The sequence below is a fragment of the Botryllus schlosseri genome, chromosome 2 (genome assembly GCF_051294905.1).
Source record: "Botryllus schlosseri isolate E-star chromosome 2, Bs_hap1, whole genome shotgun sequence".
NCBI classification, from domain to species: Eukaryota; Metazoa; Chordata; class Ascidiacea; order Stolidobranchia; family Styelidae; genus Botryllus; species Botryllus schlosseri.
This window is the reverse complement of record NC_137237.1, coordinates 8676920-8700777: the sequence shown is the minus strand read 5'-3', so window position 1 is coordinate 8700777 and position 23858 is coordinate 8676920. Positions and strand designations below refer to the sequence as shown.

At 40.9% G+C, this 23858-nt stretch overlaps 2 protein-coding genes across 3 annotated transcripts; one reads left to right on the top strand and one right to left on the bottom strand.

Annotated features, from left to right (window-relative positions):
- The first annotated feature begins 213 nt into the window (after positions 1 to 213).
- LOC145433317 (uncharacterized) lies at positions 214 to 14341 on the top strand. Of its 2 annotated transcripts, XM_080310385.1 has the most exons (19): positions 214 to 408; positions 468 to 587; positions 859 to 940; positions 1053 to 1245; positions 1310 to 1380; positions 1626 to 1744; positions 1874 to 1951; positions 2221 to 2396; positions 6230 to 6434; positions 6820 to 6960; positions 8379 to 8511; positions 8568 to 8784; positions 9182 to 9443; positions 10104 to 10288; positions 12539 to 12738; positions 13077 to 13184; positions 13317 to 13454; positions 13719 to 13875; positions 13930 to 14341. In XM_080310385.1, the coding sequence occupies exons 1-19, from the start codon at positions 318 to 320 to the stop codon at positions 14041 to 14043; spliced, it is 2790 nt and encodes a 929-aa protein (XP_080166511.1). In that variant the 5' UTR covers positions 214 to 317; the 3' UTR covers positions 14044 to 14341. The 2 variants fall into 2 exon arrangements, with proteins under 2 accessions (XP_080166511.1, XP_080166512.1); XM_080310386.1 differs by lacking the exon at positions 1874 to 1951.
- A 2135-nt stretch (positions 14342 to 16476) lies between these two features.
- On the bottom strand, positions 16477 to 21406 carry LOC145433318 (DNA replication licensing factor mcm2-like). Its single transcript, XM_080310388.1, has 3 exons — positions 21165 to 21406; positions 20471 to 20637; positions 16477 to 18947 (listed from the first exon to the last, which is right to left on the bottom strand). The coding sequence occupies exons 1-3, from the start codon at positions 21309 to 21311 to the stop codon at positions 16598 to 16600; spliced, it is 2664 nt and encodes an 887-aa protein (XP_080166514.1). The 5' UTR covers positions 21312 to 21406; the 3' UTR covers positions 16477 to 16597.
- Between the last annotated feature and the right edge of the window lie 2452 nt (positions 21407 to 23858).

Genomic DNA, 23858 nt, shown 5'->3' with positions numbered 1-23858 from the left:
CCAGTACGATTTGAGAAAAATAGCCATTTTTGAAGAGCCCTAATGTTGGGATCAGATACACTTGTTACAGTGCAGCCAAATTATTGAAGTTGTCCAATCGTCAAATCTGAAAAATAACTGTTTACTGGAGAGGATCCTGAATACAGTTTAAATTTTCTGTGCTTTCAACTGTACAAAAATGTTAAGAATAAAACTGACATTGTAATTCTACAGATCTGTCAACTTCTCACAAACAAGACATTGGTGAACTAATTAAGACAATGACATCTCGAACGTGACCTGCCTAGTCCGTACTATGTCCAGCGACATTAGTCGCCATGACTTCTCTAAAATACATATTAATTCCAAGCGTCCTTGTTCTAATCGCTCATCGGGTTTGTGGACGAGTGTGTCGGGATTCTAGTTCTGGTAAAATAAATTTTGATTGCAGCCTTGCCGCTTGTGACATCTAACTATCATTTTAACAGATGTGAGACGGATAACGGTAGAGCCATCCCTCACATCTACATTGGAACTCACGGAGGAAAACGAACTTCGCATCTACGCCGTTGCCAATTGGACTACCGACGTATCTGATTATAATTTCAGTGAGTTCACGCTCAGATCATTCTGCAATGGTGTTGTTCCATTAGTGCCGTCAGAATAAGGCGTGGTTGCTAAACAGTTTTCATATGCCTATCATGCCAACTAATCACGTAAATTTCCTCGGAAAGGATACGTATTATTACATTGATTCTGATAGATGCAGAAATTCCGAATTTATATGATTGACTGGCCAAAACATGCATTTCATTGTCGGTCCAACCATAACTTGAGTGATACCACCTAATCAAGGCCAGATATCCGATCTGTTTTAAGATCTACCTTTGGACGGTTACGCAGTACGCTTCCATGAAGGGGACGTGGAGTCGATTTTATCTCATTCTCCCTGCGTTTCAAAGTGAGTCAATACGTTTGCAACCAAAGCGTAGCCATCATGACATAATAAACCTGCTGATATCCATATAAATATCTCGAAAATAATCCTGGTTTAACGGACGAATATTCCACAGTTCCACGTATCTCTGGGTGAACAAGACAGGAGATCCGAATTGCCTAGAACCGGTGTCAGACTACAGCGAATGCGGGGGTGGACACCCGAGCGTCTGCGAGTGTCCGTTGAGCAACTGCTCGGTGCTGTGGTACAACAGAACTTGTGATGATGTCAATTTTTATTTGAATATGGGATATCAGACGGTTCCAGCGGTGAGAAGGAGCGCGCGACAGTTCTGCCCGAAACATTGCCAAGCTATTTACGACTTTTTTACAGACTGCGAGGAATATTAGGTACCCGGTGAAATTCAACGCGATCTACCAGTTCGACATAGTTGCTTATAATAGGTAGGCAAATTATGATGGTTTGTGCGTGAGTAACCTAATAGATCATTTTACATTGTTTTTATACATAATATTATATTTATCTTTCTTTATCTCGTGGTATTTATCATCTTCATCAAGAATCACCTAATTAATCAACCCACGCGCTCGACATCGATCGTTTGTACACAATTCAGAGATCGACATATTTTATGCATCATATAGGTCTATAGCAGATTCATATTGATAAATGTCTACTCCCTGCTCAGGTTGTACGCAAATGGCGAGGTAGGAACTGCTAACATCCAGATGGAAATACTAGATTGCATTGGAGCTGCGATTCGTTCCACGTCGATAGACATCTCATCGGCAAGAAGGTTCTGTTGCGGTGAGTGAGAGATAAAGAATATCTTTTCGCAGTGACCTTGCACACCGCACGCGTGCTACCTTCCACATAAAATTACTTCCCGTGCGAAGTTACTTTGTCGATGACAACACGATGATTTACAACACACAGGGTTCTGTCGCTGTCAGAATGTCGCTAATTTATACAGACGCTCCCAGTCTAGCGCAAGTGTTCTTGGATCGGTAGGGCGTGAGTTATGAAAGGATTGCATGAATTATGTTTTCGTTAATATACACACTTTCCTGACCGTATAGTTTCCTCATTGGTTGATAAAATACCTTTCGCGACATGTGTTGTCTGTTATAATTTTTTTCAAAAGCATGGGATCAATTGTAATTTTTATTTCGGGTGAGAATTGAGTGTACAAAAATCATGAATGAGTTTCAACTTCTGAATGAATGTGTCCGAACGATCTTTATTTTTAAAGTAAAATTGCTAATGTACCTTTAATTATTCAGAATATGGAGCAATCAGCTCTCTTCCATATGGAGTCAACCAAACCAAGGTCGTCCCGATTTTTAAATCGAACGCCAACGACACTTCAGTGAATGTGACCATCACATTTTTTCCTCCGGACGTGGATCCAGATGCAAGTGTTTCAGTCACTCTGCATCCCTTTGCATCCAATATATTTGTGAGTATACAAAATTATTACCATCAAAACTATTTTATATATATGGGCGTACAAGTACAGTAACAAATTATTGGATGCGTACCATAACGAACACGCATTGTTTATCGAGGGTTCAAGTGGCTGTCTTCTACTTACACTGCCGTTCCATATTCGAAACGGTTTTCAAATTTTCTACGGGTTCTCTTGGACCTGCATTCTGAGCCTTATCATTAGTTTTTGAACCCGTCGTATTCCTCATGAAGTAAATTCTTCCTACATTACCTTGCAAATAATATTATTTTTACTTGGATGGAATTGTACTTTAGTTCTGCTCTACCAGAATCGGAAACTGGCATGGCATATAAGATTTCATTTATTACAAAGTCTACACTGTACAGTAGGGCTCTTCAGAAATGACTTATTTTCTCAAATCGTACTGGCTACTTGATAAAATTGTTAGGTTACCTAATTTAAGCCTACACACAAAATTTGGTTTAATTCCAGCCAGTAACCGCTTTGCTACAGGAGAAGAAAGTTTCTATTTATCATATAAAAATAAACAATAAAAAATTTGAAAATTTTCTGTTCACCCCATCAAAGTGTTAGGCTGTCTATAGAAACGATGCTCATTTTTTTTTTTTGTAGGCTGCCGCAGCGAGCCTTAGTGTCATCAAACATAAATCAAATAAAATATATATATATTTCAAATTTAAAAATTGCCAAATTTCCATTTATTCTTTCAAATTACATGACACATTTCAAATCGAAAATTGCATGAAAATTGCATGAAAGTTCACACAGACAATACATGAAAATTTCTTTTCCAGTTCTTCATCTTTTGTGCTTCTCTTCCGTCATCGATTCCGTCGTGTACTTACCATCCTTTTTCTTTCTTTTCTCCCGTTTCTCGTTCTCCACTCGTTTCTTCAGGTTGCTTTATTTTCGTCTTCGATGAAAGCTATTTCGTTTTTGAAAGTGATTTTTTGTATTGGGTTTTCGAAACTAAATGTTCTTTTCTTTATTTTTCTTATTATTCTTTTCGTAATTGATTTCGTCGTTATTTTGGTTTTTTTAATATTCACGTTTTCTTTATCTAGTCCTAATTTTGTTCTGATGATTTGGTTTTTAATTATGCTGATTATCGTCCAATCTTTTTTGTCTAATTTTTCATTAAAAAAGATTTGATCTTTTTCAATGCTTTTGTTTCCTATTAGCAGTCTGAAGTTTGCGAAAATATCTTTCACCCAAATGCATTCTAAAAAAATGTGATCGAGATTGTCTATTCTGTGTCCGCAGAATTTGCAATTTGTGTCAATTTTATTTTGCCAATTTATTCCTAACAAGTTGCGTTTTCTTATGTCTTCTCCAAAAAAGTATCCTTTACATGCTATTCTAATGTTATTTATTCTCTCTTTGTTTTTAATACTGCCTCCACCCTCATTTTTAGTTTGTACCTTTTTCCAATTTATTTCATTCCTGTTACTTAGTTTGATTGCTGATCTCGTTACTTTTTGTTTTTTGATTTCTCGATACATTTTTCTATGTGTTGCCTCCTTCCATTCCTCCTCGTTCCATTCTATGCATTTCACCGTCTCTATTATTCTCTCCCATTCTTTGCCCATTTTATCTTTGTGTGGGCAAGAGTTAGAGTATAACCCTTCGTTTATGTTTCGCACTTTTGTGCCTAGATTATACAGTGCCTCGTGGTGCCAAAATTCACTCGGCTCGTCTAAGTTTTTTATTATTTGATATTTTTCTGCTTTGCATGTTTCGAATTTGCTTTCTATACTTGGTATGTTAATCTCATTCATTATTACTTTGGATATCATTTGTGTTCGCCTGATTGGTTCTAATTTTTCGGGATACCATAGGAACTTGAAAATTAAGTTCTCTATTTCCCTTATCCTTTCTTTGTTTATATCAATTATCCTGGCGTTGTATATGACTTGCGATGCCATTAAACTGTTTATTATTATTGCCTTCCCGAACCAAGTTAAATTTCTATTTCTGTATGCCATTGTTAGTTTCCTTATCCGTTCTATTCTTTTTCTCCACGTTTTGTTCTTGTATTCTTTTCCAAAAGTTTGGCCTAAAATTTCTGTCGACGTTTTCAAATTATCTCTGTATATGCTAGTTTTTATTTTTTTATCCGCGTTCGTACTTATGATTTCTGTTTTTTCTTTGTTTAGGCATTGCCCTGTGGCTTTGCCAAAGATATCTAGTTCTTTCATTGTTTCATCTATTGATGGCATATCTGTCACTAGGACCGTCATGTCATCAGCATACTGCTGTAGCTTGAGCTCTTCTCCGCCCAGTTTGATCCCCCTAATTTTCTTGTTTTTTACTATGCGTCTTGCTAGTGGATCGATTGACATAGCGTAGAGGCACATACTGAGAGGGCACCCTTGCCTTAGGCCCCTATCTATCTGTATCCTGCCTGTTAGACTACCATTGATGTTCACTTTGCTAAAGGAGTTATCGTATATGTTTGATATTAATCTTCTAATTGATTTCGGGATTTTGTAGTTTTCTAAGATTTTATACAGATAAAGGTGTGGTACCCTATCGTATGCTTTTTCTTGGTCCAAATTCAGTATTATGAGTTGTTGTTTTTTATAGTAGGCTAAATCTAGAGCGGCCTTGATGTTCCGGAGGGCATCTGAGATTTGCCTTTTTGCTACTCCGCATTTTTGGGTGTTTAAGATTAGTTTCCCGGTAACTCCTTTTAATCTGTTGGCTAATATTGAGGTTAGGATCTTATAGTCTACATTTAGGAGCGTTATCGGCCGCCAATTTTTTAATTGTTTGGCGTCCCCTTTTTTGTACAATAGCTGCACTATCCCCTTGTTCCACGATTTGCATGTGTTGCCGAATGTCATTGCATTATTGTAAATTTCCGTCATTGTTTTGCCTAGTTGCTTCCAAAATTTAATGTAAAATTCTTTTTGCAGCCCGTCACTTCCAGGAGTTTTTCCGGCACTCATCTTTTTCAGAGTGGAAGCGGAGTTATAGCCGTCGAAAAATTTGGATTTGAATAAAATAGTATTTACGGTGAGCACAACTATAATAAATAAACAAAGAATCGGTCAACGTAAATACTATTTTATTCAAATCCAAATTTTTCGACGGCAATAACTCCGCTTCCACTGGTTGGAATTGAACCAAATTTGGTGAGGATCGTTTCTATAGACAGCCTAACACTTTGATGGGGTGAACAGAAAATGTTCAAATTTTTTATTATTTATTTTTATATGATAAATAGAAACTTTCTTCTCCTGTAGCAAAGCGGTTACTGGCAGGAATTAAACCAAATTTTGTGTGTAGGCTTAAATTAGGTAATCTAACAATTTTATCAAGTAGCCAGTACGATTTGAGAAAAAAGGTCATTTTTGAAGAGCCCTACTGTACAGACATCGCCAATAACGTTTCTCATGCTTAATTGTGGCTCGATGTGGTTCGGATGACGCTCAAAACAGCAAATTGCTCAAAACCCACCATATGCAAAGTGAACACATTAATAACTGAAGTAAAGTGCCGGAAACTTAGTATACTTGGGTATGGGTATATAGACAAATATAGAGCAGGAATGTTTAGCTCATGCTCCCAAAAAGATTTGTAAAAATGAAATGAGGAGACCACGTCGAAAATATACTTCAGAAGACTAATTCACTGGAAATATTGTCATATAATTGTGTTTTAGAATACATGGAGTTACACCTGTCACATATCTGACCATTATATGGTTAACGGGGTCCACTGTTTAAGGCCTGCGGATGCGAATGAGTTTGACGAACACGCCATAAAATGGCTCATATCCGTTATCCAATGGAATAATGCTAGTGTTCGACATTCAGATTCCGCGAAAGATTCCGATAACGAACCAAACAAATTTCAACGCAACAAATTGCTCCTCGCCGCCTCCCTACTACTACGAGGTCGTCTTGTATGATTTGGAGCCTGACGTACCGCATGAAGTACTCATATTGGCTAGCTATAACGGAAGCGCGGAAATATGCACGAACGGACAGTGCTTGACTAGGTTTTCCTTGGACTCGAAAGGTGTAGTAGCAGCGGCAGCATCATCTACATATCGGATGATTCTTTCTTGAGTCATGAGACATAAATATTATAGATAGTTGTGCGGAAGCAAATTTAATTATCGTTATCAAACCACGGTGACATATAGGTAGATCAGCTCAACATATTTGAGGCATATTCTCTCTATGTAATGCTATGATCGGATTTATGCTACGTTGTACCTTGTGTACTGACAAAGTGACAATGACACATGAAGTTCTCATATGGTGCTTGTTATTGTTGTTGTTCTTGTTGCTGTTAATCAATGTATAAACTGTATGGTGCTACCACCTATACTGACCCTTTTCATCACCTGTGATGTGCTATTGTGTCGAACTGCAGCCAAATCCAATATCCTTTCTGCCAGTGCCCGATGATTTATGTCGGACGGAATTTGGATTTTGCATCGCCGACGCGGAATGTGTTTACAGCTACGACCAGTACGCCGGTTACCCCAACTCGACTTGCGTTTGCGGCGAAGGCTATTACGGCGACGGCACGCCACGAGGTACGGATAATGGTGCATTTGCATCCGAAATTATGCATCATTTTTGTTCTCTGCTTCATCTTATTTCTGCGTATCATGACAAAGGAAATCCTTGGAATGTTATAGTCGCGTTATTCCATAAAGGGGTTTTGCGTGGTTTGGGTTTTACAATCGTTTGTTAGTCAATTTCAAGTTCCGCAGCTTTCAATTCTCAACAAGGATTTGGGGGTCACAACTGCTCTGAAACACAAATGTATAGTCCCCCCATAGTTCAACCCACTGTCATCTGGTCTATATAGCAATAAGGATCCACAGACAAAGAAGAAATATCGGGTATATTATTTTAATGGGGATGAGCAACAAGCGCATGTATAGACTGTGTCCGCATTTTTTTCGCGTAGGTAACTATTAAAACCATCTCACTGTGCCACTGATGTTATTAAATCGATTCAGGCCGACCTACCATCAGCCACACCACAGCATGTTATCCGTGGCGGCTTATTTGAAACGCGCTCTAAATTTCCAAAATTTCTCACGCCGTTACAAATACTGTAATAACCCGACGTATGCTCCAATCATTGCCCGACATATGAGCATGCGTCACCACGAAAAACGGCAGTTGAGCATGCGACAATTTATCATGCGTCACTGCAGCATGTGACTTTATAACACAAAAATAACCCTAATCCTAGCCATAACCCTGCAATTAACCCGTATATATATCCTAATCCAAACCATAACCCCAACCTGACCCTAAATCTAACCCCAACCTTATATAACACGAAATGTAAACCATATAATCATGCGTCGCATGCTATTATGTCGCATTCTCATGTTCAATTGCTCATATCTCCCTCCACGGACCGTTCCGAATGCAGCCGTCCGAGTAAAACGCAGACCGAGTATTTTTTGTTATCAGAGGTAGTCAGTGATGACGTACTTCTGCTTTTCCGAGTACTCAAGTTTTTGCACTATATTTGCTCAAGTGGTTATATTTTTAGACTATATACTTCCACTACCGTTCAACAGTTTTCTCGGCAAAACCACTGACTTTGGGTTTGTAGTAGAATGCAGCAAAAGTGAAATCGTCCGGTATCAGAATATAGCCCGCATTTTCGAAAATGCATCTATTTCCACCGTCATTTGTCATTATGCGTCACACGCGATGATACACCATACAATTTCAGAGCCTGCTAAACTACTAAAAGTGTGCGACCTCGCGACCAAAATTTTTTTTTCTACTTGCGTGATTACTTTTCACACATTCCCTTTCTATTTCCACTTCGAGCAGTTTGGGCAAGTCTTGGAAATTGTGTTTTTTACATTTTTAATTGAGTAGAAATTGAAGGCGTTACTTCTAGTCTACGTTTAATGCCAACGCTGATTACTTCGAGTCTTCGACCGTCTCTGATTGTCATTACTGTCATTTATTGTATTAGGTACCGGGTGTGAAGAAATCGATGCTTGCGAAGGCTGGGAAAAGAATTGTTCAGACACGGCGGATTGCAAAGACTTTCCCCCGCCTTCGTCAGAGGCTGCGTGTTACTGTCCTGACGGATACTTTGGCGATGGGTATGTTGAGTTGCTTAATACGAATCAATGCGAAGCGTTGATTCGCGTGTCTTTAGTCTTCGGGAGGGAAGCGGCTGTACGGCGGACACCACGATACTTCTCGCTACGGTGCTGCCTATCCTGTTTTTGATCATAATAGCGGCGGTTTGCGTCTGGTTTATCATAAGAAAACGAAGGCAAGCGAAAGCAAGCGCGGAGATGGCGAGATTTATCGCGGATTTGTATATAGAGCAAGGAATATTGAGCTACTACCAAGACCCCGAAACATTTACTGTGAGTAGGAAAAATTCAATATTTGTATGCTTCACTTTGCTTGTACACACACAAAGAGTCCTTACAGTTCTAGCTTTTTTTTATCTGTACGGATTGTAACAGGGCATCAGTGAATGCTATGATTATGATCAGTATTACCATCATCTGGTATACCATGTAGCCTATATACCGTCGCGGTGGAATCAAAGTGTATTATGTCTATTTTTCAAATTCTGAGAACCATATTTCATTTTTTCGGTCAAATCGTGGCCATGTTTATGCATATCACATAGTATCAAAGTTAATCGCGGCCACGATATGGCCGGAAGGAAATGAAAACTTCACATAAAGTAAATTTCCTCAAAATGTGTGAAATAGACAGAAGCAACAGCGACGATATATATACCTGATTTACTAGATCGAACAACAGGCGTGGCAGCCGACGTTTGGCCCGCAACGGGAGTTGAATAGGAATGAAGTACAATTTGAGGAGGTTCTCGGCAGAGGGAACTACGGGATCGTTTACAAAGGGTACTTATATTCGGGAAACCACGCCGACAAGAACGAAATTCACAAGAACGACGGATTTTACGACCTCGTCAAGACCAGTGAGAGTTTCGAAAACGCATACTTTGAGGAAGACAATGACGCCAAAGTGGTCGCTGTCAAATGTCTACAAGGTTAGGCTGATTAAATCGTTTTCATTGAATTCGATTCGTAGTTATTACAGACAGGAGTAGATGGGCACAGCAACTGAGATGGCCGCACTGCTGCAGTTTAGTCACTGATACTTTTCAAGTAAAATAATGCTGTATATATATCTACCGAGACGTAAGCGTTATAGGTACAATTGATGGCTTTAGACATCATTTTAATATTTTTATTATCTGAATAAGAATTGCATTTCGACTAACCGGAAACTCCGCAGAAGTATATAAGTGGCTATTTCATTAGCTATTTTATTACATAGTACAAACAAGTACATAACTGCATACACTGCGTGAAAAGAGTGTGTATTTACACCCATTAACCACCCCTGGTACACGAGTGTGAATATACAGTTATACACCCATGTCGCACGAAACGTGAACCTACCTCACACTTATACTGCGGTATAAATCGAACGCAACGATTTAATCCAAATAGTGCATGCACGTTGTACCGTAGGGAGGTATGCACGTAGGGAGTAGGATTTATGACCGCGATATAGCTCTGAGTTATATTATGTTATCGAGTACCACCCTTTTCGGCCCTTTGGGTGTGAATGTGAATACGCACTCTTTTCGCTGAAACTGCATCAGTAGCCTACCGTATTTCGAAATGTCTCGTTTACGTTCCAGAGAGCATACACAATCACGAAAACCTTCTGAATTTTATGGCGGAAATATCATTCATGTTTAACGTCGGTAGTCACGAAAACATCGTGAAAATACACGGCTGTTCCACCACCGAAAGTCCGGTCTTTATGGTGATGGAGTATCTCTGCTACGGTGACTTGCTTCACTTTCTGTGGGACTCTAGAGAGGTATAGCTATTTTATTGCTTGGCGTCGGATCTCGATTACATCATTAATCATGGTAACAGAAGCAATTACGATTCATTACGCAAGAAAATTTGCAACAAAGAATGTGCTATACAAGTTATTGAAAAAAATTTCTATTTACCCTGCCATATGCGCATGCATACACGATAAGTTACTTTTTGAATTATAATTTATTCAAATCTAAACGTAGGGTTTCGAGAAAACGTTACCCAAAATTGGTGATTTAATTAGATATAAATACATCAAGCATTGCTCATAGTGACGTGCAACGCAACCAACTCCGTAATAGCAAACGTCTAGATTCAAATCGTCACCATATTTGGCGATCATGGTATATACATGGTTATTGGTTAGGTATCAATAGTTGGTTCTGTAATAAGTAGGGCAAGTTTTTGTTGCACTAAAATCGCGAGAAAGTTGCATTTAATTTTAACAAAAGTTGCAGTAAAAAGTTGCATTCATAATTTCTGATTGCTTATTAGGGTACATTCTACTGAGATACTCGAAAGGTTCCGTTGTATAACTTAGTTCCTGCAGAGCTTGTTATTTCGCCATTCAACGGTCTGATGAAACCGCCAAAAATTACATTTTTCCCGGCACACAGCAAGAAAATTAAGCATTGCGGGAATAATTTTCCCCAAAAAAAGTCAAACAGCATTGCGATAATCCCTTCTCCCTAAAACAAGTCAAATAACACACCCCAAACCCCATAGCAAACGTGACCCAAGACATTAAATAAAAACTCACTCTTGGTGACTTTAACAAAATCAATAGCCCGAAAAAGGGGACCCAGTGAAAATGTGATTTTCGGCGGTCTCGCCTGGGCGTTCGTGAAATGCGACACTGTTTCAAATTTAAACGACAGAATTAATAAAGCGATCTTTTTATATATTGTTCGGGCACGATCGTGCTCAGCAGGGGTAGTTGAACCTCTTGCTTACAAGCCATTGTGTCATAGATAACAGTTAGATGCAGCTAACCCATCAAACACATGCCGGTCGTGTTTGCAACACGTTTCCATATATGCAGTGGTTTATTATAATTCATGTAAAACGAATTGCGCGTGCTTTTAGATCGCCAATTCCCCGTTAAAATACTACCATCGCACTACCTCGGGTTATTATCCACAAAATGTTTCGAACTTGGTATTTCATCCCGCAGCGAACAACGTGTCGAAATCGAAGAAAGGGGCACTTTACCACCTTTAAGATCGAGAGTGAGAGCCCTTCGTACATTAAAGATGCCCTGAAGCTTTTTGGTCAAAATGATTAACTAAATATACTTGTATTTGAGAACTAAAAATTTTACATCTTCAGAATATTTCTTTATCGTATCATAAAGGATGATACTGTTTAGTGTTGTGACCCGCAACCTAACATGAACGTTATATAATATGAGTTGCTTTGTTTGGAATACATTGATGTTAAAGTTAATCGACCAGACGCTATCAGCCCGTATACCCGATGGTTGTTATGACAACCTCGATTTGATCTGGAATATAGCACATACAATTATCATAGCGTTAATTAGTCGAGTGGTCCTCGGGCGCTATTCAAGCTATTTCCAATAGTGAAGCCCCAACCCGAAAAGACCGACCGGATTTTGAACTCTTACCCCTTGTTTTTACTACCGTCCTGGAAATATGGGAGGGGCAGAACCAGGCAATTTTCGAAAGGGGGGCTGCAGGAAAAAAGGTTAAGAACCACTGATGTAGTATGAGCCCACGGACGATTTACACCCAAAATAGTCGACATATACGATGTCGGGTGGCTGGAACCCTCGCAATCGTCGGTAATCGTCAGTTTTTGCACGTAGATATAGATCATTGGTACGGAATGGGTGTTCTGATGATGATGACCGCCGACCGTAAAAATGCTGCATAACGATGTAGTCCTGGTTAAAGATATTTTGATCTGTTTATGACAGTGATCGTCAATGTCAATCCACTGTGACGTCACAATATATATTCGAGACGTCATGGCTAGAAAAAATAAACAATAAAAAACATGTTTTAAACAAGGGCCTTGTTTTAAACATTGCTTTAATTTATTTTTGTTTAAACTGCAACCCTACACGTTATATAATTTCCGAATGAGCTGATAACGGGTTCGCGATGATCGAGTATTTTTGAATGATGAAACAATGCCCAAATGAAACATCTATATGCCGTCGTATACGCTTCGGAAATCTGCTATTGTTCTTGATGACATATGCACACTTATTCTTCCAAAGCCGTCAAAGCGGGAAAACGACCCAATTTATAGAGTGACCGAAACATCGCTGACCACAATGGCAAAAGACGTGGCCAAGGGAATGGTTTATCTTCAACAAACAAGGCTTATTCACGGCGATATCGCGGCAAGAAACATACTAGTTGGCGAAGAAGGGATATGTAAACTGTCGGACTTCGGCCTTTCATCTGACGTGTACAGGTATACCAACAATAGTCCTTGGCTTTAATGCGGAGTATCCTCATGGTCGCACCGATGCGCAGTTAGCTATTTTCTAAACCCCTGCACAGCGCACAGGTTTCGAAATCCGTGGGTCGACCGAAGTTTTCATGACCGTACTTTACAATCTACTATCTCACAACGGAATGTCATAGTATGCGCAATTGCCCATACTTCATAGCAGCATACACTGTAACGCCACTGTATATTTAAACGTATGGGCGGGTATATTGAATTTGAGCGAAATCCGTGTTACGATACGTACCACCCGCATGAGAATGCCCTTAGTGCGTATCGTTTGTTCACGACTTGCTATTCAGATACGGACATATCAAATCCGGCGTGAGGGAAGTCACGGTACCGATGAAATGGACAAGCCCGGAAAGAATGATGGGCGGGAAATATCCAGTCACGGGAAAGAGCGATGTGTAAGTTGAAACGCGGCAGGCATATATATATATTGCATGATTCCTATGTGTACGTACACTTTGCCGTACAGCTGTGTAATATATATTCGAGTAAAAACATCCCTACAATAATATCATCTCATTCTATTTTAGATGGTCGTATGGAAATCTTTTGTATGAAATCTTTACATTGGGATGTCCGCCTTACCCGGAAGTAAAGACTGCCGATCTTCTGGACTCCCTGAGATCCGGATATAGAATGAAGCAACCGAAGTCTTGCGGCGATGAAATGTAACAGTTTATCCTTCCCACCACACATGACGACCAATCTGCACTATTGTAACACTATTATTTAAGTTGATATGAGCAAGATTGTAGTGGGATTTTGGCAATTTAGCTTATATCCATTGTATACTGATCATGTGATCAATGATCAATTATCGTCATATATTAAATTTACATACAGAATCGGGCTTGTAGACACCGATGTAAATTGTACATTGCATGCACATTGCACAAATTGCACAAGCACATTAACGGTCGCTTACATCTCAGGTACGAGTTAATGAGCATGTGCTGGAGATGGAGAGCATCATCGCGACCAGCTTTCACTCAGGTGTTGAAGCATATCAACAATATATTGGTCAAATCACAGTCTCGGCAACAAGAAGCTTTCGACACGGCCACGGCAGTCGAGCCCCTTGACAAAGAGGTAGTATATTGAGATAGATTTCGTACTGTCGATTGTAACATGACTTAACCTTAGTTTTACGAGAACGAATTGAAGACTGCCATTAGCCTCAACGGAGACACCTTGAGCAACGGAAGTCCACCACCACCGTATTACGAAAACGGAAGTGCTGCCGAGAGTGCTCTGTGACGCGTAAATTACTGCAAGCGAACGCATATGTATGCTAAAATGCGCTATCTGTTCATAGTTCACCTCTAACATGCATGCTTGCGAGTTGCTACCGACCGTTACGAACGGAATGTTCTGCCAGACGCAATGCAATGAATAGGGTAGGCTACTTATGACAGAAAATGATCTGCTCGGTGGCCTTTATCATTCTATGCCACAGGTCATAAATTTTTATATGGTTAATAAGAGGATTATATTTTAGCTTGAATTTTGATTTCTATTGCTGCTTTGTAAAATATACTTCGTTTTCTGATTCGCATTCATATGCAGTGGTATTATATTATACGGATTGACTTCAGCCGTCACTAATAGCGACTGCGGACGGGGACAGGTATTAGGCTACTTACCCTCAGCTCAGCTTCTATTTGCACGATTCCGTCTACTTTTACGCTGTCTGCACTATGCAGCCTCCGGCAGTCGTCGTACACACGTTCTGGTCTAAATCCCCGATAACGAATCCCCGTTTGCAATCTTGCTCTTGGCTTCTCGTCGCGATCAAATCAAATTTGTCTGTGGTATATTCATGGTATTAGTCGACAACGATGGTCATGGTCAGGTACACCAAGCCGATTTTCTTCATTTTTATTCCGTTTCCGACGAATTGTAGCACGACCCACTTCTAGGCTTTTGGTAAGACACCGCGTATGAGGATCACATGGCGAGGACGAGCCTAGATGAACCTCCGACACATAGATAGGAATTCTGGAGTCGGACTTGAACCAGGAACCTATTGGTGTTGCAACCGTCGATCATAACACTGCGCTATCTCGCCACGACACAACTAGGTAATCAGCAGGCCAAAATGGGTAGGCTAATCGGCAGCTGTATGACTTTTCGACATGTTCGTGCTCGTGTTCAGTTCAACATCCGGTCACTTCTGAAACGACTCGAATATCATGAACACGGTTGCGGACTTCAAAGTATACTGTTGTTACAAAACTGCGAGATCTTATACTTATTCAGAGGTGATCAGTAACGAAGTACTTCTACTTTTTGGTAGTACTCGAGTAGTTTTCCTCTACTTCTGGTACTTACTCAAGTAGATCTGATTTTCTCTACTTCTACTTCGTAATATTTTGTGACCTACTTACTTTCTTTTCGCTATTTTCAGTTTGTCAAGTAGAAGTAGTTTAATCCCCAATACGAAAGATAGCCTGAGGAATTTCGGGGCTGTTTTCACCGAGTACCAACATTTAATATTCATAACGCTTCGCACATAATAATTATGGAGTGACAAATATGTTTTCACGGAAGTATCAGTGAATATAATTTATGTACCGGATTACTTGGTTCCGCTCACACCGCATTGGCGCCCTACCGTTTCGCAATCTAGCAATTACATATCATATCGTAATCTAGCAGCCCATTACGTGTCTTGCTAATCTGGAAAATCCAGCTTGCAGATGCATCAATATGAATCAAGCTCTGCACCCTTCGCATAGCTCAATTTGCAGCTTTTGACAGTTCATGCGAACGAATTACGATCGTTTTCACAACTACTTACTTACTTGAATAGATTTTAAGTCGGTCAATTTTATTTCAGGTAATTTCAAGTTGCTTATGAAAGAAGTACTTCTACCCGTACTTGAGTCGATTTTTTCGTCGCTACTTCTACTTGAGTAGCTTTCTTGACTACTTTGACCACCTGACGGAACCACGCAACCCGCTGCCTTAATTAGATCCATCGATACTTTCGTGAAATCATACTAATCACTCCTTATCCACTGTGTGCGACGAAAATTCTAGACCTTACTCAACTTTTATGAAAATAAAATGTTGATACCCCGTGAAAACAGCCCCGAAATTCCTCAGGCTATCTTCCAGACTGGAGGATTAAACTACCTTTACTTGACAAACTGAAAATAGCTACAAGTAAGTAGATCACAAAATATTACAAGGTAGATGTAGCGGAAAATTAGATCTGCTTGAGTAAGTACCCAAGTCGCGGAAAACTACCTGAGTACTTAAAAAAAGAAGTACTTCGTTACTGACCACCTCCCCGCTTCGTCCCTAACCGCAGAAATACCATTGCATTATCTCAGCTATACAGCATGGTAGGCTATCTGATACGAAGTCAAAACCATACAAGTATCGTTAAAAAGTGGGTAAATCGGGAGTTGTGTCTAAGTGATGACCATTTCTTTGTAGTCAACACAACAGGATTCCCGGAGAATATTTCAAAATCAGCTGTTTTCAATTTCGGTAAACTAACTTTTATGAATAATTTGCCCCACTTTCCCCGATTCCAAAATATGGTAACCCTACTAAACTATCAGTCGTGTTGCGGATTGCACATTTCTCATTTTGGACAAGGGTTTCAACTGTCATGACTCAAGACATTAACTGATTCACTCAATAAACTTTCCTACGTCACTGAAACTCATCAAATTGCAATTACTTCAGAAGAACAAGCTTCACAATATTTTATTGCAAACTACAAAACAAATGCATTATATACACTCAAACAGTCGCCAACGGAACATGATACCAAGCAAGCGAATTACTATTAGAAAACCTATACCGTTTGCGTTATGGTCTTTTTCTTCGCATCATACACAAACCGATGAGTCTTGAATGTCTCGCTTTCATAGAAGTCCGTGAGTTTCGTGATTCCGATCGTCTTCGCCTTATCCACCAGCTCCTTCTCCGCGATCTGCACGTACTCCTGAATCTCGCCGTAACGGTTTCTCAAAAACGTCGAGTGATCTGACACCAGCTGACGCAGCACGAAAAGCAACAGCTCGTTGTTGTCTTTCCTGAAATTCAAATACCTCGAAAACGTCTTCCGCATGCCGCGCATGATGCTGAACTTCTGCGTCTCCACGAAGCTCTCGAGTATGACACGAATCGCAGAGTTCACGTCTTCATCATTGACGTGCTGCCTGAGATGCATGCGAGCGCGGGCTTCTGCGAGTCTTATCATCGATTCGACGTGCCTTACGGTAATCGGTATGCTGCCAGTGGCCATCGACTCTCTCCTTAAATCGGCGTACATTCTGGCGACCTTATCCTGGTCCATCGCGTGTAACTTGGGCTTGATCTTTTGCTTCGCGTAAACAATATACTTCTTCAACAAGTCTTGATCTACTTTCTTCAATCCTCCGGGATTTATTTCCGGAATCGGTTCTTGATCGTCGTCCATCGCGTTGGGATGATGCCTCCTGTGACTCCTCACCACAAACTTTGCAAGGAGCTCGTCTTTGAAGGGGTCGGCCTGGTCCTTGACGACGCACAGCACATCAAAACGAGACAGAATCGGCTCAGTGAGGTCGACGTTTTCCGAAAACATCAGCGACGAATCGTACCGTCCTCCGATCGGATTGGCGGCAGCTATCACGCTACAGCGAGCCTGCAATGAAGTCACGATGCCGGCCTTTGAGATAGATATGCTCTGCTGTTCCATAGCTTCGTGAATACTAGTTCTATCTGCGTCGTTCATTTTATCAAACTCATCAATCAGACATACTCCATTATCGGCCAAAACAAGAGCGCCGGCTTCTAACGTCCACTCGCGTGTAACAGGATGTCTTCGCACGTAAGCGGTCAACCCCACGGCGGACGCACCTTGCCCGGTAGTGAATACGGGCCTGTGCGCTGTTTTTTCGACGTACTTCAAAAACTGCGACTTGGCAGTGCCCGGATCTCCACATATCAAGATATTTATATCGCCACGGACCTTATGTTTTCCGCCTGGATTTTTAGACACGCCGCCGAACATCGCAAAAGCGAGAGCAGCTTTAATATAATCATGCCCGTAGATCGACGGCGCAATACTGTGTATGATACGTTCCTCCACGCGTTCATCCTTGGAAAGAGCGATAATATCCTTGATATCTTCGTCTGTGAGCGCCGACACGGCTAATTTATCATCCTTCTTTTCGATATAATTGGCCATGATTACGGTAGAAAACACAGGGAATCCCGTTTTCGTATTGAGAGAGCCGTCGTAGTTATTAGTGTACACCCCGGTCAACTCAATTTCATCACCAGGGTGGCAAGAATCCACTAAATCCGCCAACAAAATAGCGTCTTTCGCCCGTGGCAATCGCCCAGCCGTCACTTTTCCAGGACTCTCCTGCAATGTAATCCTTTGGTAGTTTTGATAAACTGTCTGCTCCATGTTAATCTCAAACGGCCCGACGCTCTGACACTCGGGACACGTGCCGGGTCTCAGTTCTTGATTTTGTCCCTGAAAATACGGCCCGAGAACGTACCTGCACTTCATGCAGTCGTACTTGACGAATCGCAACTGCGGTAGAATAGTCGTACAGCTCGTCACGACTCCGGTAGTCCTGATCAGTTGGTTCAAATGCAGCTGACGTAAAGATCGGATGTCTTCGATTAGAGGTAGTTCTGAGATCCTGACGTGAATCTCTTTGGCGATATTCTCGTATTTCGGGTACATCGCTAGGACTACGTCTTTCGCGGCTTCGTCAAAAATCTGCAACATCTCGGTTGGCGCTTCCGGCAAGAAGAATGCCAACACTTCCTGAGACGCGGCGAGAATGTTGTAGTCGACCATCAGGCTCTCTTTGTTGTCCTCGACCATTTGCTTGATTTTTTCGCGGAAAATGTAATTGCTTTTCTCATCGACCGAGGTGCGGAGGAAATTTTTGAAACGGTTCAATATCTCAAGCTTGGGCGCCTGCATGGTGACCCACTCTCTTACGGTGTGGCCTTTCGTGTCTTCCAAGTTCTCAATGCTCTCGATCATTTCTTCATCGTCGCCGGCTTCGGCCGCTCGTTCAGCCAGACGCCTTCTTAATACCGGTCGTTCATCCGTATCCTCGTCGCTGTCGTACAGCAGTTCGTCTCTCATACGACCCTTGCCGAACGCTTCTTCCCGATCCCGTTTCTTTAGGTATCTGCCGAACACAATTTGCAATCAGAAAAATAATTCCGGCGATCAAACTGCCCGACAAGGAAAGAGTTACTAAGTTCGCGGCGTCTCAAACTTTTGTAACGTATTTCGCGATCCCGCTCAAAATATGACGAACAGGCAGAGCTGAACAATGTAGTCAGTGCTGCTACTCGAGAAGCAACGCCGTGAATTTCGACTCAATTGCAAGCAGACTTGGAAAACTATATAATTCTAGTTGTCAAATTAGACTAATCTAATTTGTGAAATGTTTCTAGGCTCTAATTTTAATTCTAGTCTAATATCTGGTATTTCTGAAAATGCTACAGCAGAACTGCATGGTGCGGATAGCAGCCAAGCTTGCTGTACGGATATTTCCCATTCTCATGCTACGAGAAGGAACTCTGATTTGACATGAACTTCATTCAATGACCAAGTTTTCGCAAATTCAATAATTCTAATTCTAGTGTAATTTGGAGAAAAGCTGTGTAGCTATAATTCTAATTTTAGAGGAATTTAAAAAGAAGGAATAGCTATAATTCTAATTTTAATCTAATTAGAATAGCTGCCAATTTTCTAGCTGTCCAAGTCTACTTACAAGTACAAGTAGCCTACTTAGCAATTTCCAAGACACGTCATAACCACTTCAAGTGGAAGTAGTAAAGGTTGACAAAGTAGGCCTACTCCGACCAGAGTGGAATCGGTGGCAACGGCACGCGCAACGCCACGCGAGCATTTATATCTGATCACGCCGATTAATGAATTATGCTGACGTCACAAAGCGATACCAGAGTCCAGATCCAGAATAAGGCAATTGCGCTTTACAATGAACGCAAACAAGCGTGGAATTTGCGCAACAGCGAATATACGGCGTAACCCTAGTCCGGCGTATACCAGGTCTATTTTAGCACATTGTGTCGTTTACTAAGTAATTCAGTATCGAATCAGAGCGAAAAATATTTCTGTGAAATTTTCCAATCACGCGAGAAATCCGTCTGTCACGCACAACATGTTGTCGAAAACAACCACCGATTCCGGTCTGGTACTACGGTAGTGTCAAAAAGTACAATTGGCCGAGAGCGCACATACGTTTCGCAGAGAAAACCGATCGAAAACAATCAATTTTTGGAATTCGGGCAATTTCAACAAGTCAATGAACGTAAAGCCTAGGAATTGGTGTTAGTTACACAAGTTATGTGAGACTTACTTGTTTTCATGTATATTGTATATAATCACAATACTGAACATATTATAACACGAAAGAAAATAGAAAATTTCTATTTTACCAATATTGAGGGTGTAGTTGTATACTTTCCGTGAGTAAAGAAAATACTCATATTGACGATGAGGTATAATTTATAAGTTTGTGGAATAACAATGAAATCTTATCAAAACAGTCATGAGCCTTCAAAGCTTACTATTTTTGTTCAAATGTTACGTCTGTTACTGTTCTGTTAGTATGTCAAATTACTATAAAAAGATGAGATTTGAGCATATCTCTGCGTCAAAGACAAATAATTATAGTTTTACTTGTCAACTTTAGCTCTGGCCCCTGGTGATAGAGCTTCATATTCCTCATCGTCGAGTACTCTGTCGTCATATACATCCAATGTGGGGATTGCGCGATAATCTCTTTCGACATTATCTCCAAACAGATCGACACCTTCCCCCTCCTCTTCACCATCGCCAATATTACCCTGGAATAGAAAATATGATATGGTAATATGTGGAAAACAACTATGCAACATATAGTAACTCATATTATATTGGCGTACCACATCCCGAGCAACCTGATTGGAATCGCTGGCCTTTTTGCCTGATATATCAGGTGAGCAGCGATGATTTTCCAAGTGTAAGTAATTTAATAAAAAATAATTAAAAAATATAACATAGTGTGAGCACAGGACACCGATTCCATACATGCCGAGCAACAGGCAATTTAATGAGTAAGAATCAATAAAAATATAGTCATTATATTGACCGGTACCAGACAAAGCTCTAAACTCTTTGTGTTAGCGAAAATTTCAATAGAAATGCTATATAAGTTGTTCAGTGGTTCTCAACCTATTCAGGTTGCGTAATATTTTATGACAAATTTGTGGACCGACCAACTTTCAAAATGCCGCACCCTAGTACCAATATTGTAGTTCATTTGGTTGCGTCAAAATTCAGTTACGAAGACTAGATATGAGTAATTAGTTTATTTCAACATTAGATTTCTTACCAACAATGCATCAGCTTCACTTTCATCCTGAAATGGAGGCAAATCCTCTGGACCTCGTGGACTCGAAGCAAAGGGTGCTCCGCGGCTGCTAGGACTGGTGGGACTATTAGGGTCGGATGGTAACCCGTTTATGCTATCATCAGCCATAATTTTACTGCTGTCTATTAATCGTACAAGTTAGAGACTTAGAGTATGCAACACCAACCTACTACTGTTGCGGCGGACCAAGTGTTATTATTTTCCCGCCACCTACGTCACGTGACATTGACTGCCCTGAAAAATACTAAACTGTGTAGTACCGGAATGACATGTATCACTTTCGCCACTGCAATCTTTATGCACTGCACACACAATCAATCAATCAATCAGGCTTTATCAATATTTTCATCGTTTCAAAACATCACCAGACTGCGATACAATTAAAATATAGGAAGGTGTCGAAGCAACTTGGAGTAGCCTTTAATATCAGACACCCACCTTAGCCTAGGGCCTAGGCGAAGTAAAGAAGAGGCATGCACACGGAATGAAAAGTAATGCAGAGAATATAAGACGCAAGCGACAAAATGAGGTGGCATGTGGCGGAGGGCGAGGTCGATCAGGATCAGGACTTAATCGTTAGTAACATAACTAGTGGTGAATTTTGTTTAGCTATAAAAGTTTTAAGAGCGACATAATTGCCGTTTGGGTTGACATCATTGGTTCTCTGATGGTGACTTCCCCGAATAACTACGTACGGTATCGCTCCAATTCAATTCAATTTATTATTAGCAATATCATCATTTCAATGCACCACAAGACTGCGATACAATGAAAAGACAAGAAGGTGTCGAAACGACTTGGATTCATCTTTGAAATCATACCCCCACCTTGGCCTAGGCCAGTGGTTCTCAACCTTTTTTGACTCGCGCCCCCCTTGGAGATGGTCAAAAAAATCGCGCCCCCCCTGACCCCCCTTGCATTTATCGTCATGTCAAAAAGAGCACATCATCTAATACAGAGGTGGGCAACGTTTTTGATAATCATGGCCGCATTTCGATTACTTATGTACGGGGTAGCGTAAGGCCGCATTCCAGGGCATAGCCGCAATGAACGATCTGGACACAAAATTCCTATGGTAAACTGTCCATATCCATTCCCGGTGAACTCCGGACTATTCTACTTTTCACAATGGCCTATTGTACGCAACGAAATCGCGAGTGGCAATGTTATGAATAGTTGCCGGGAGGTGCATATTGTCGCGCCGAGCGCGAAAATTTTTCAGGGCTGCGAACGAATTGTTATTTCTTGCCAATTCCCATTCCGGCTCAGATTAAGCCGGGCGCTACTGCATTAAAATCAAAAAATGAAGTCTTGTTGAATTGCGCGGAGGGCGAAGAAAATTTCAAGATTAATTAAAATCTCTCGAAAATGCGGGAGTGAATTCGTAATTGCAATTTGCATGTCTACGGCCGCCAACATATAGCCTACTAATTGAATTAGGCGTCGAACGCCGCTCAAATTCCCTTCTACGGCCGCAGGCTGCCCACCCCTGATCTAATAGTATACATAAGGTATATCTTACGCCAATTTTGAATCGGCATTCCAGTTGTTGAGTCTTTTACATGAAAAAATTTCTCCAAACTTGTTTGAAAATAACAAAAAACATTGAACAAGACATCCATTAATTAATTTCAAGGTAGGTCACCCTGAGACTAATCCTGATGCTGGTCGTGAGTACAGAGCGCAAGGTGTCGTTCTGTCCTGCCAGGCTAAATTTGATCAGTTTTGGAAATTAATTAAATTGTGTTGATTTATAGCCTAATTGAGGGCGAAACCGGGCAACCTATGTTGCATCTAATTCTATCTTAGGCAGTGCAGTTCGCAAGCTACTAACAAGAGCTGACCAGCGCGCCAAGCTTTAGGCTACTGTCAAAGCTATCAAGCAATGAATGACTTACACGTCGGAATTGCTCTCTATATCTCCAAAGAATTTCAAAAATTTGCTCAAATCAAGTTGAAATCAGACTTTCATCTTCATTAATCGTCTTCTCATAATGGATGTGAAACACATGTTCGGACACGTACAATTTATACTGACTTTGTCAATTTCTCGCGCCCCCCCCCTATAGTGACTTCGTCAATTTCTCGCGCCCCCCCCCCCCCTGAGAGCCTTCCGCGCCCCCCAAGGGGGGCGCGCCCCTCAGGTTGAGAACCCCTGGCCTAGGCGATGAAAATAGGAGGCATGCACATGCACACTGAATGAAAAGTATAAGAAGATAATACAGAAAAGCAAAAGACGAAAATGAGGCGGCATGTCACAAAAGGCAAGATCGATAGGTCTGGTAATCTTGAGGATACGGACTAGTTCTCATTTAGTAGAAATTGTTTGTATTTCGACTTGAATGTGGACAATTGGACATGCAAGTCGACCGTCGGATAGCCGGCGGGATACTGTTCCACACGTCAGGTCCGGCATATTTGATAGAGCGATGATCTTTTCGGTCGATAATTTGATAATTGGACGACGTGGACGCGCGTGTGTCGTACTGGTGCGATTTTGATTTCGCGGTAAAGAAGTCATTCAAATATTCGGGGCAATGACCGCATTGGCATGCACCCTGAATGAAAAGTAAAAAAAGATAATATAAAAGGGCAGGCGACAAAAAGACGTGGCATGTGTCGGAAGGCGAGATCGATATGTCAGGTCGTGGTCCG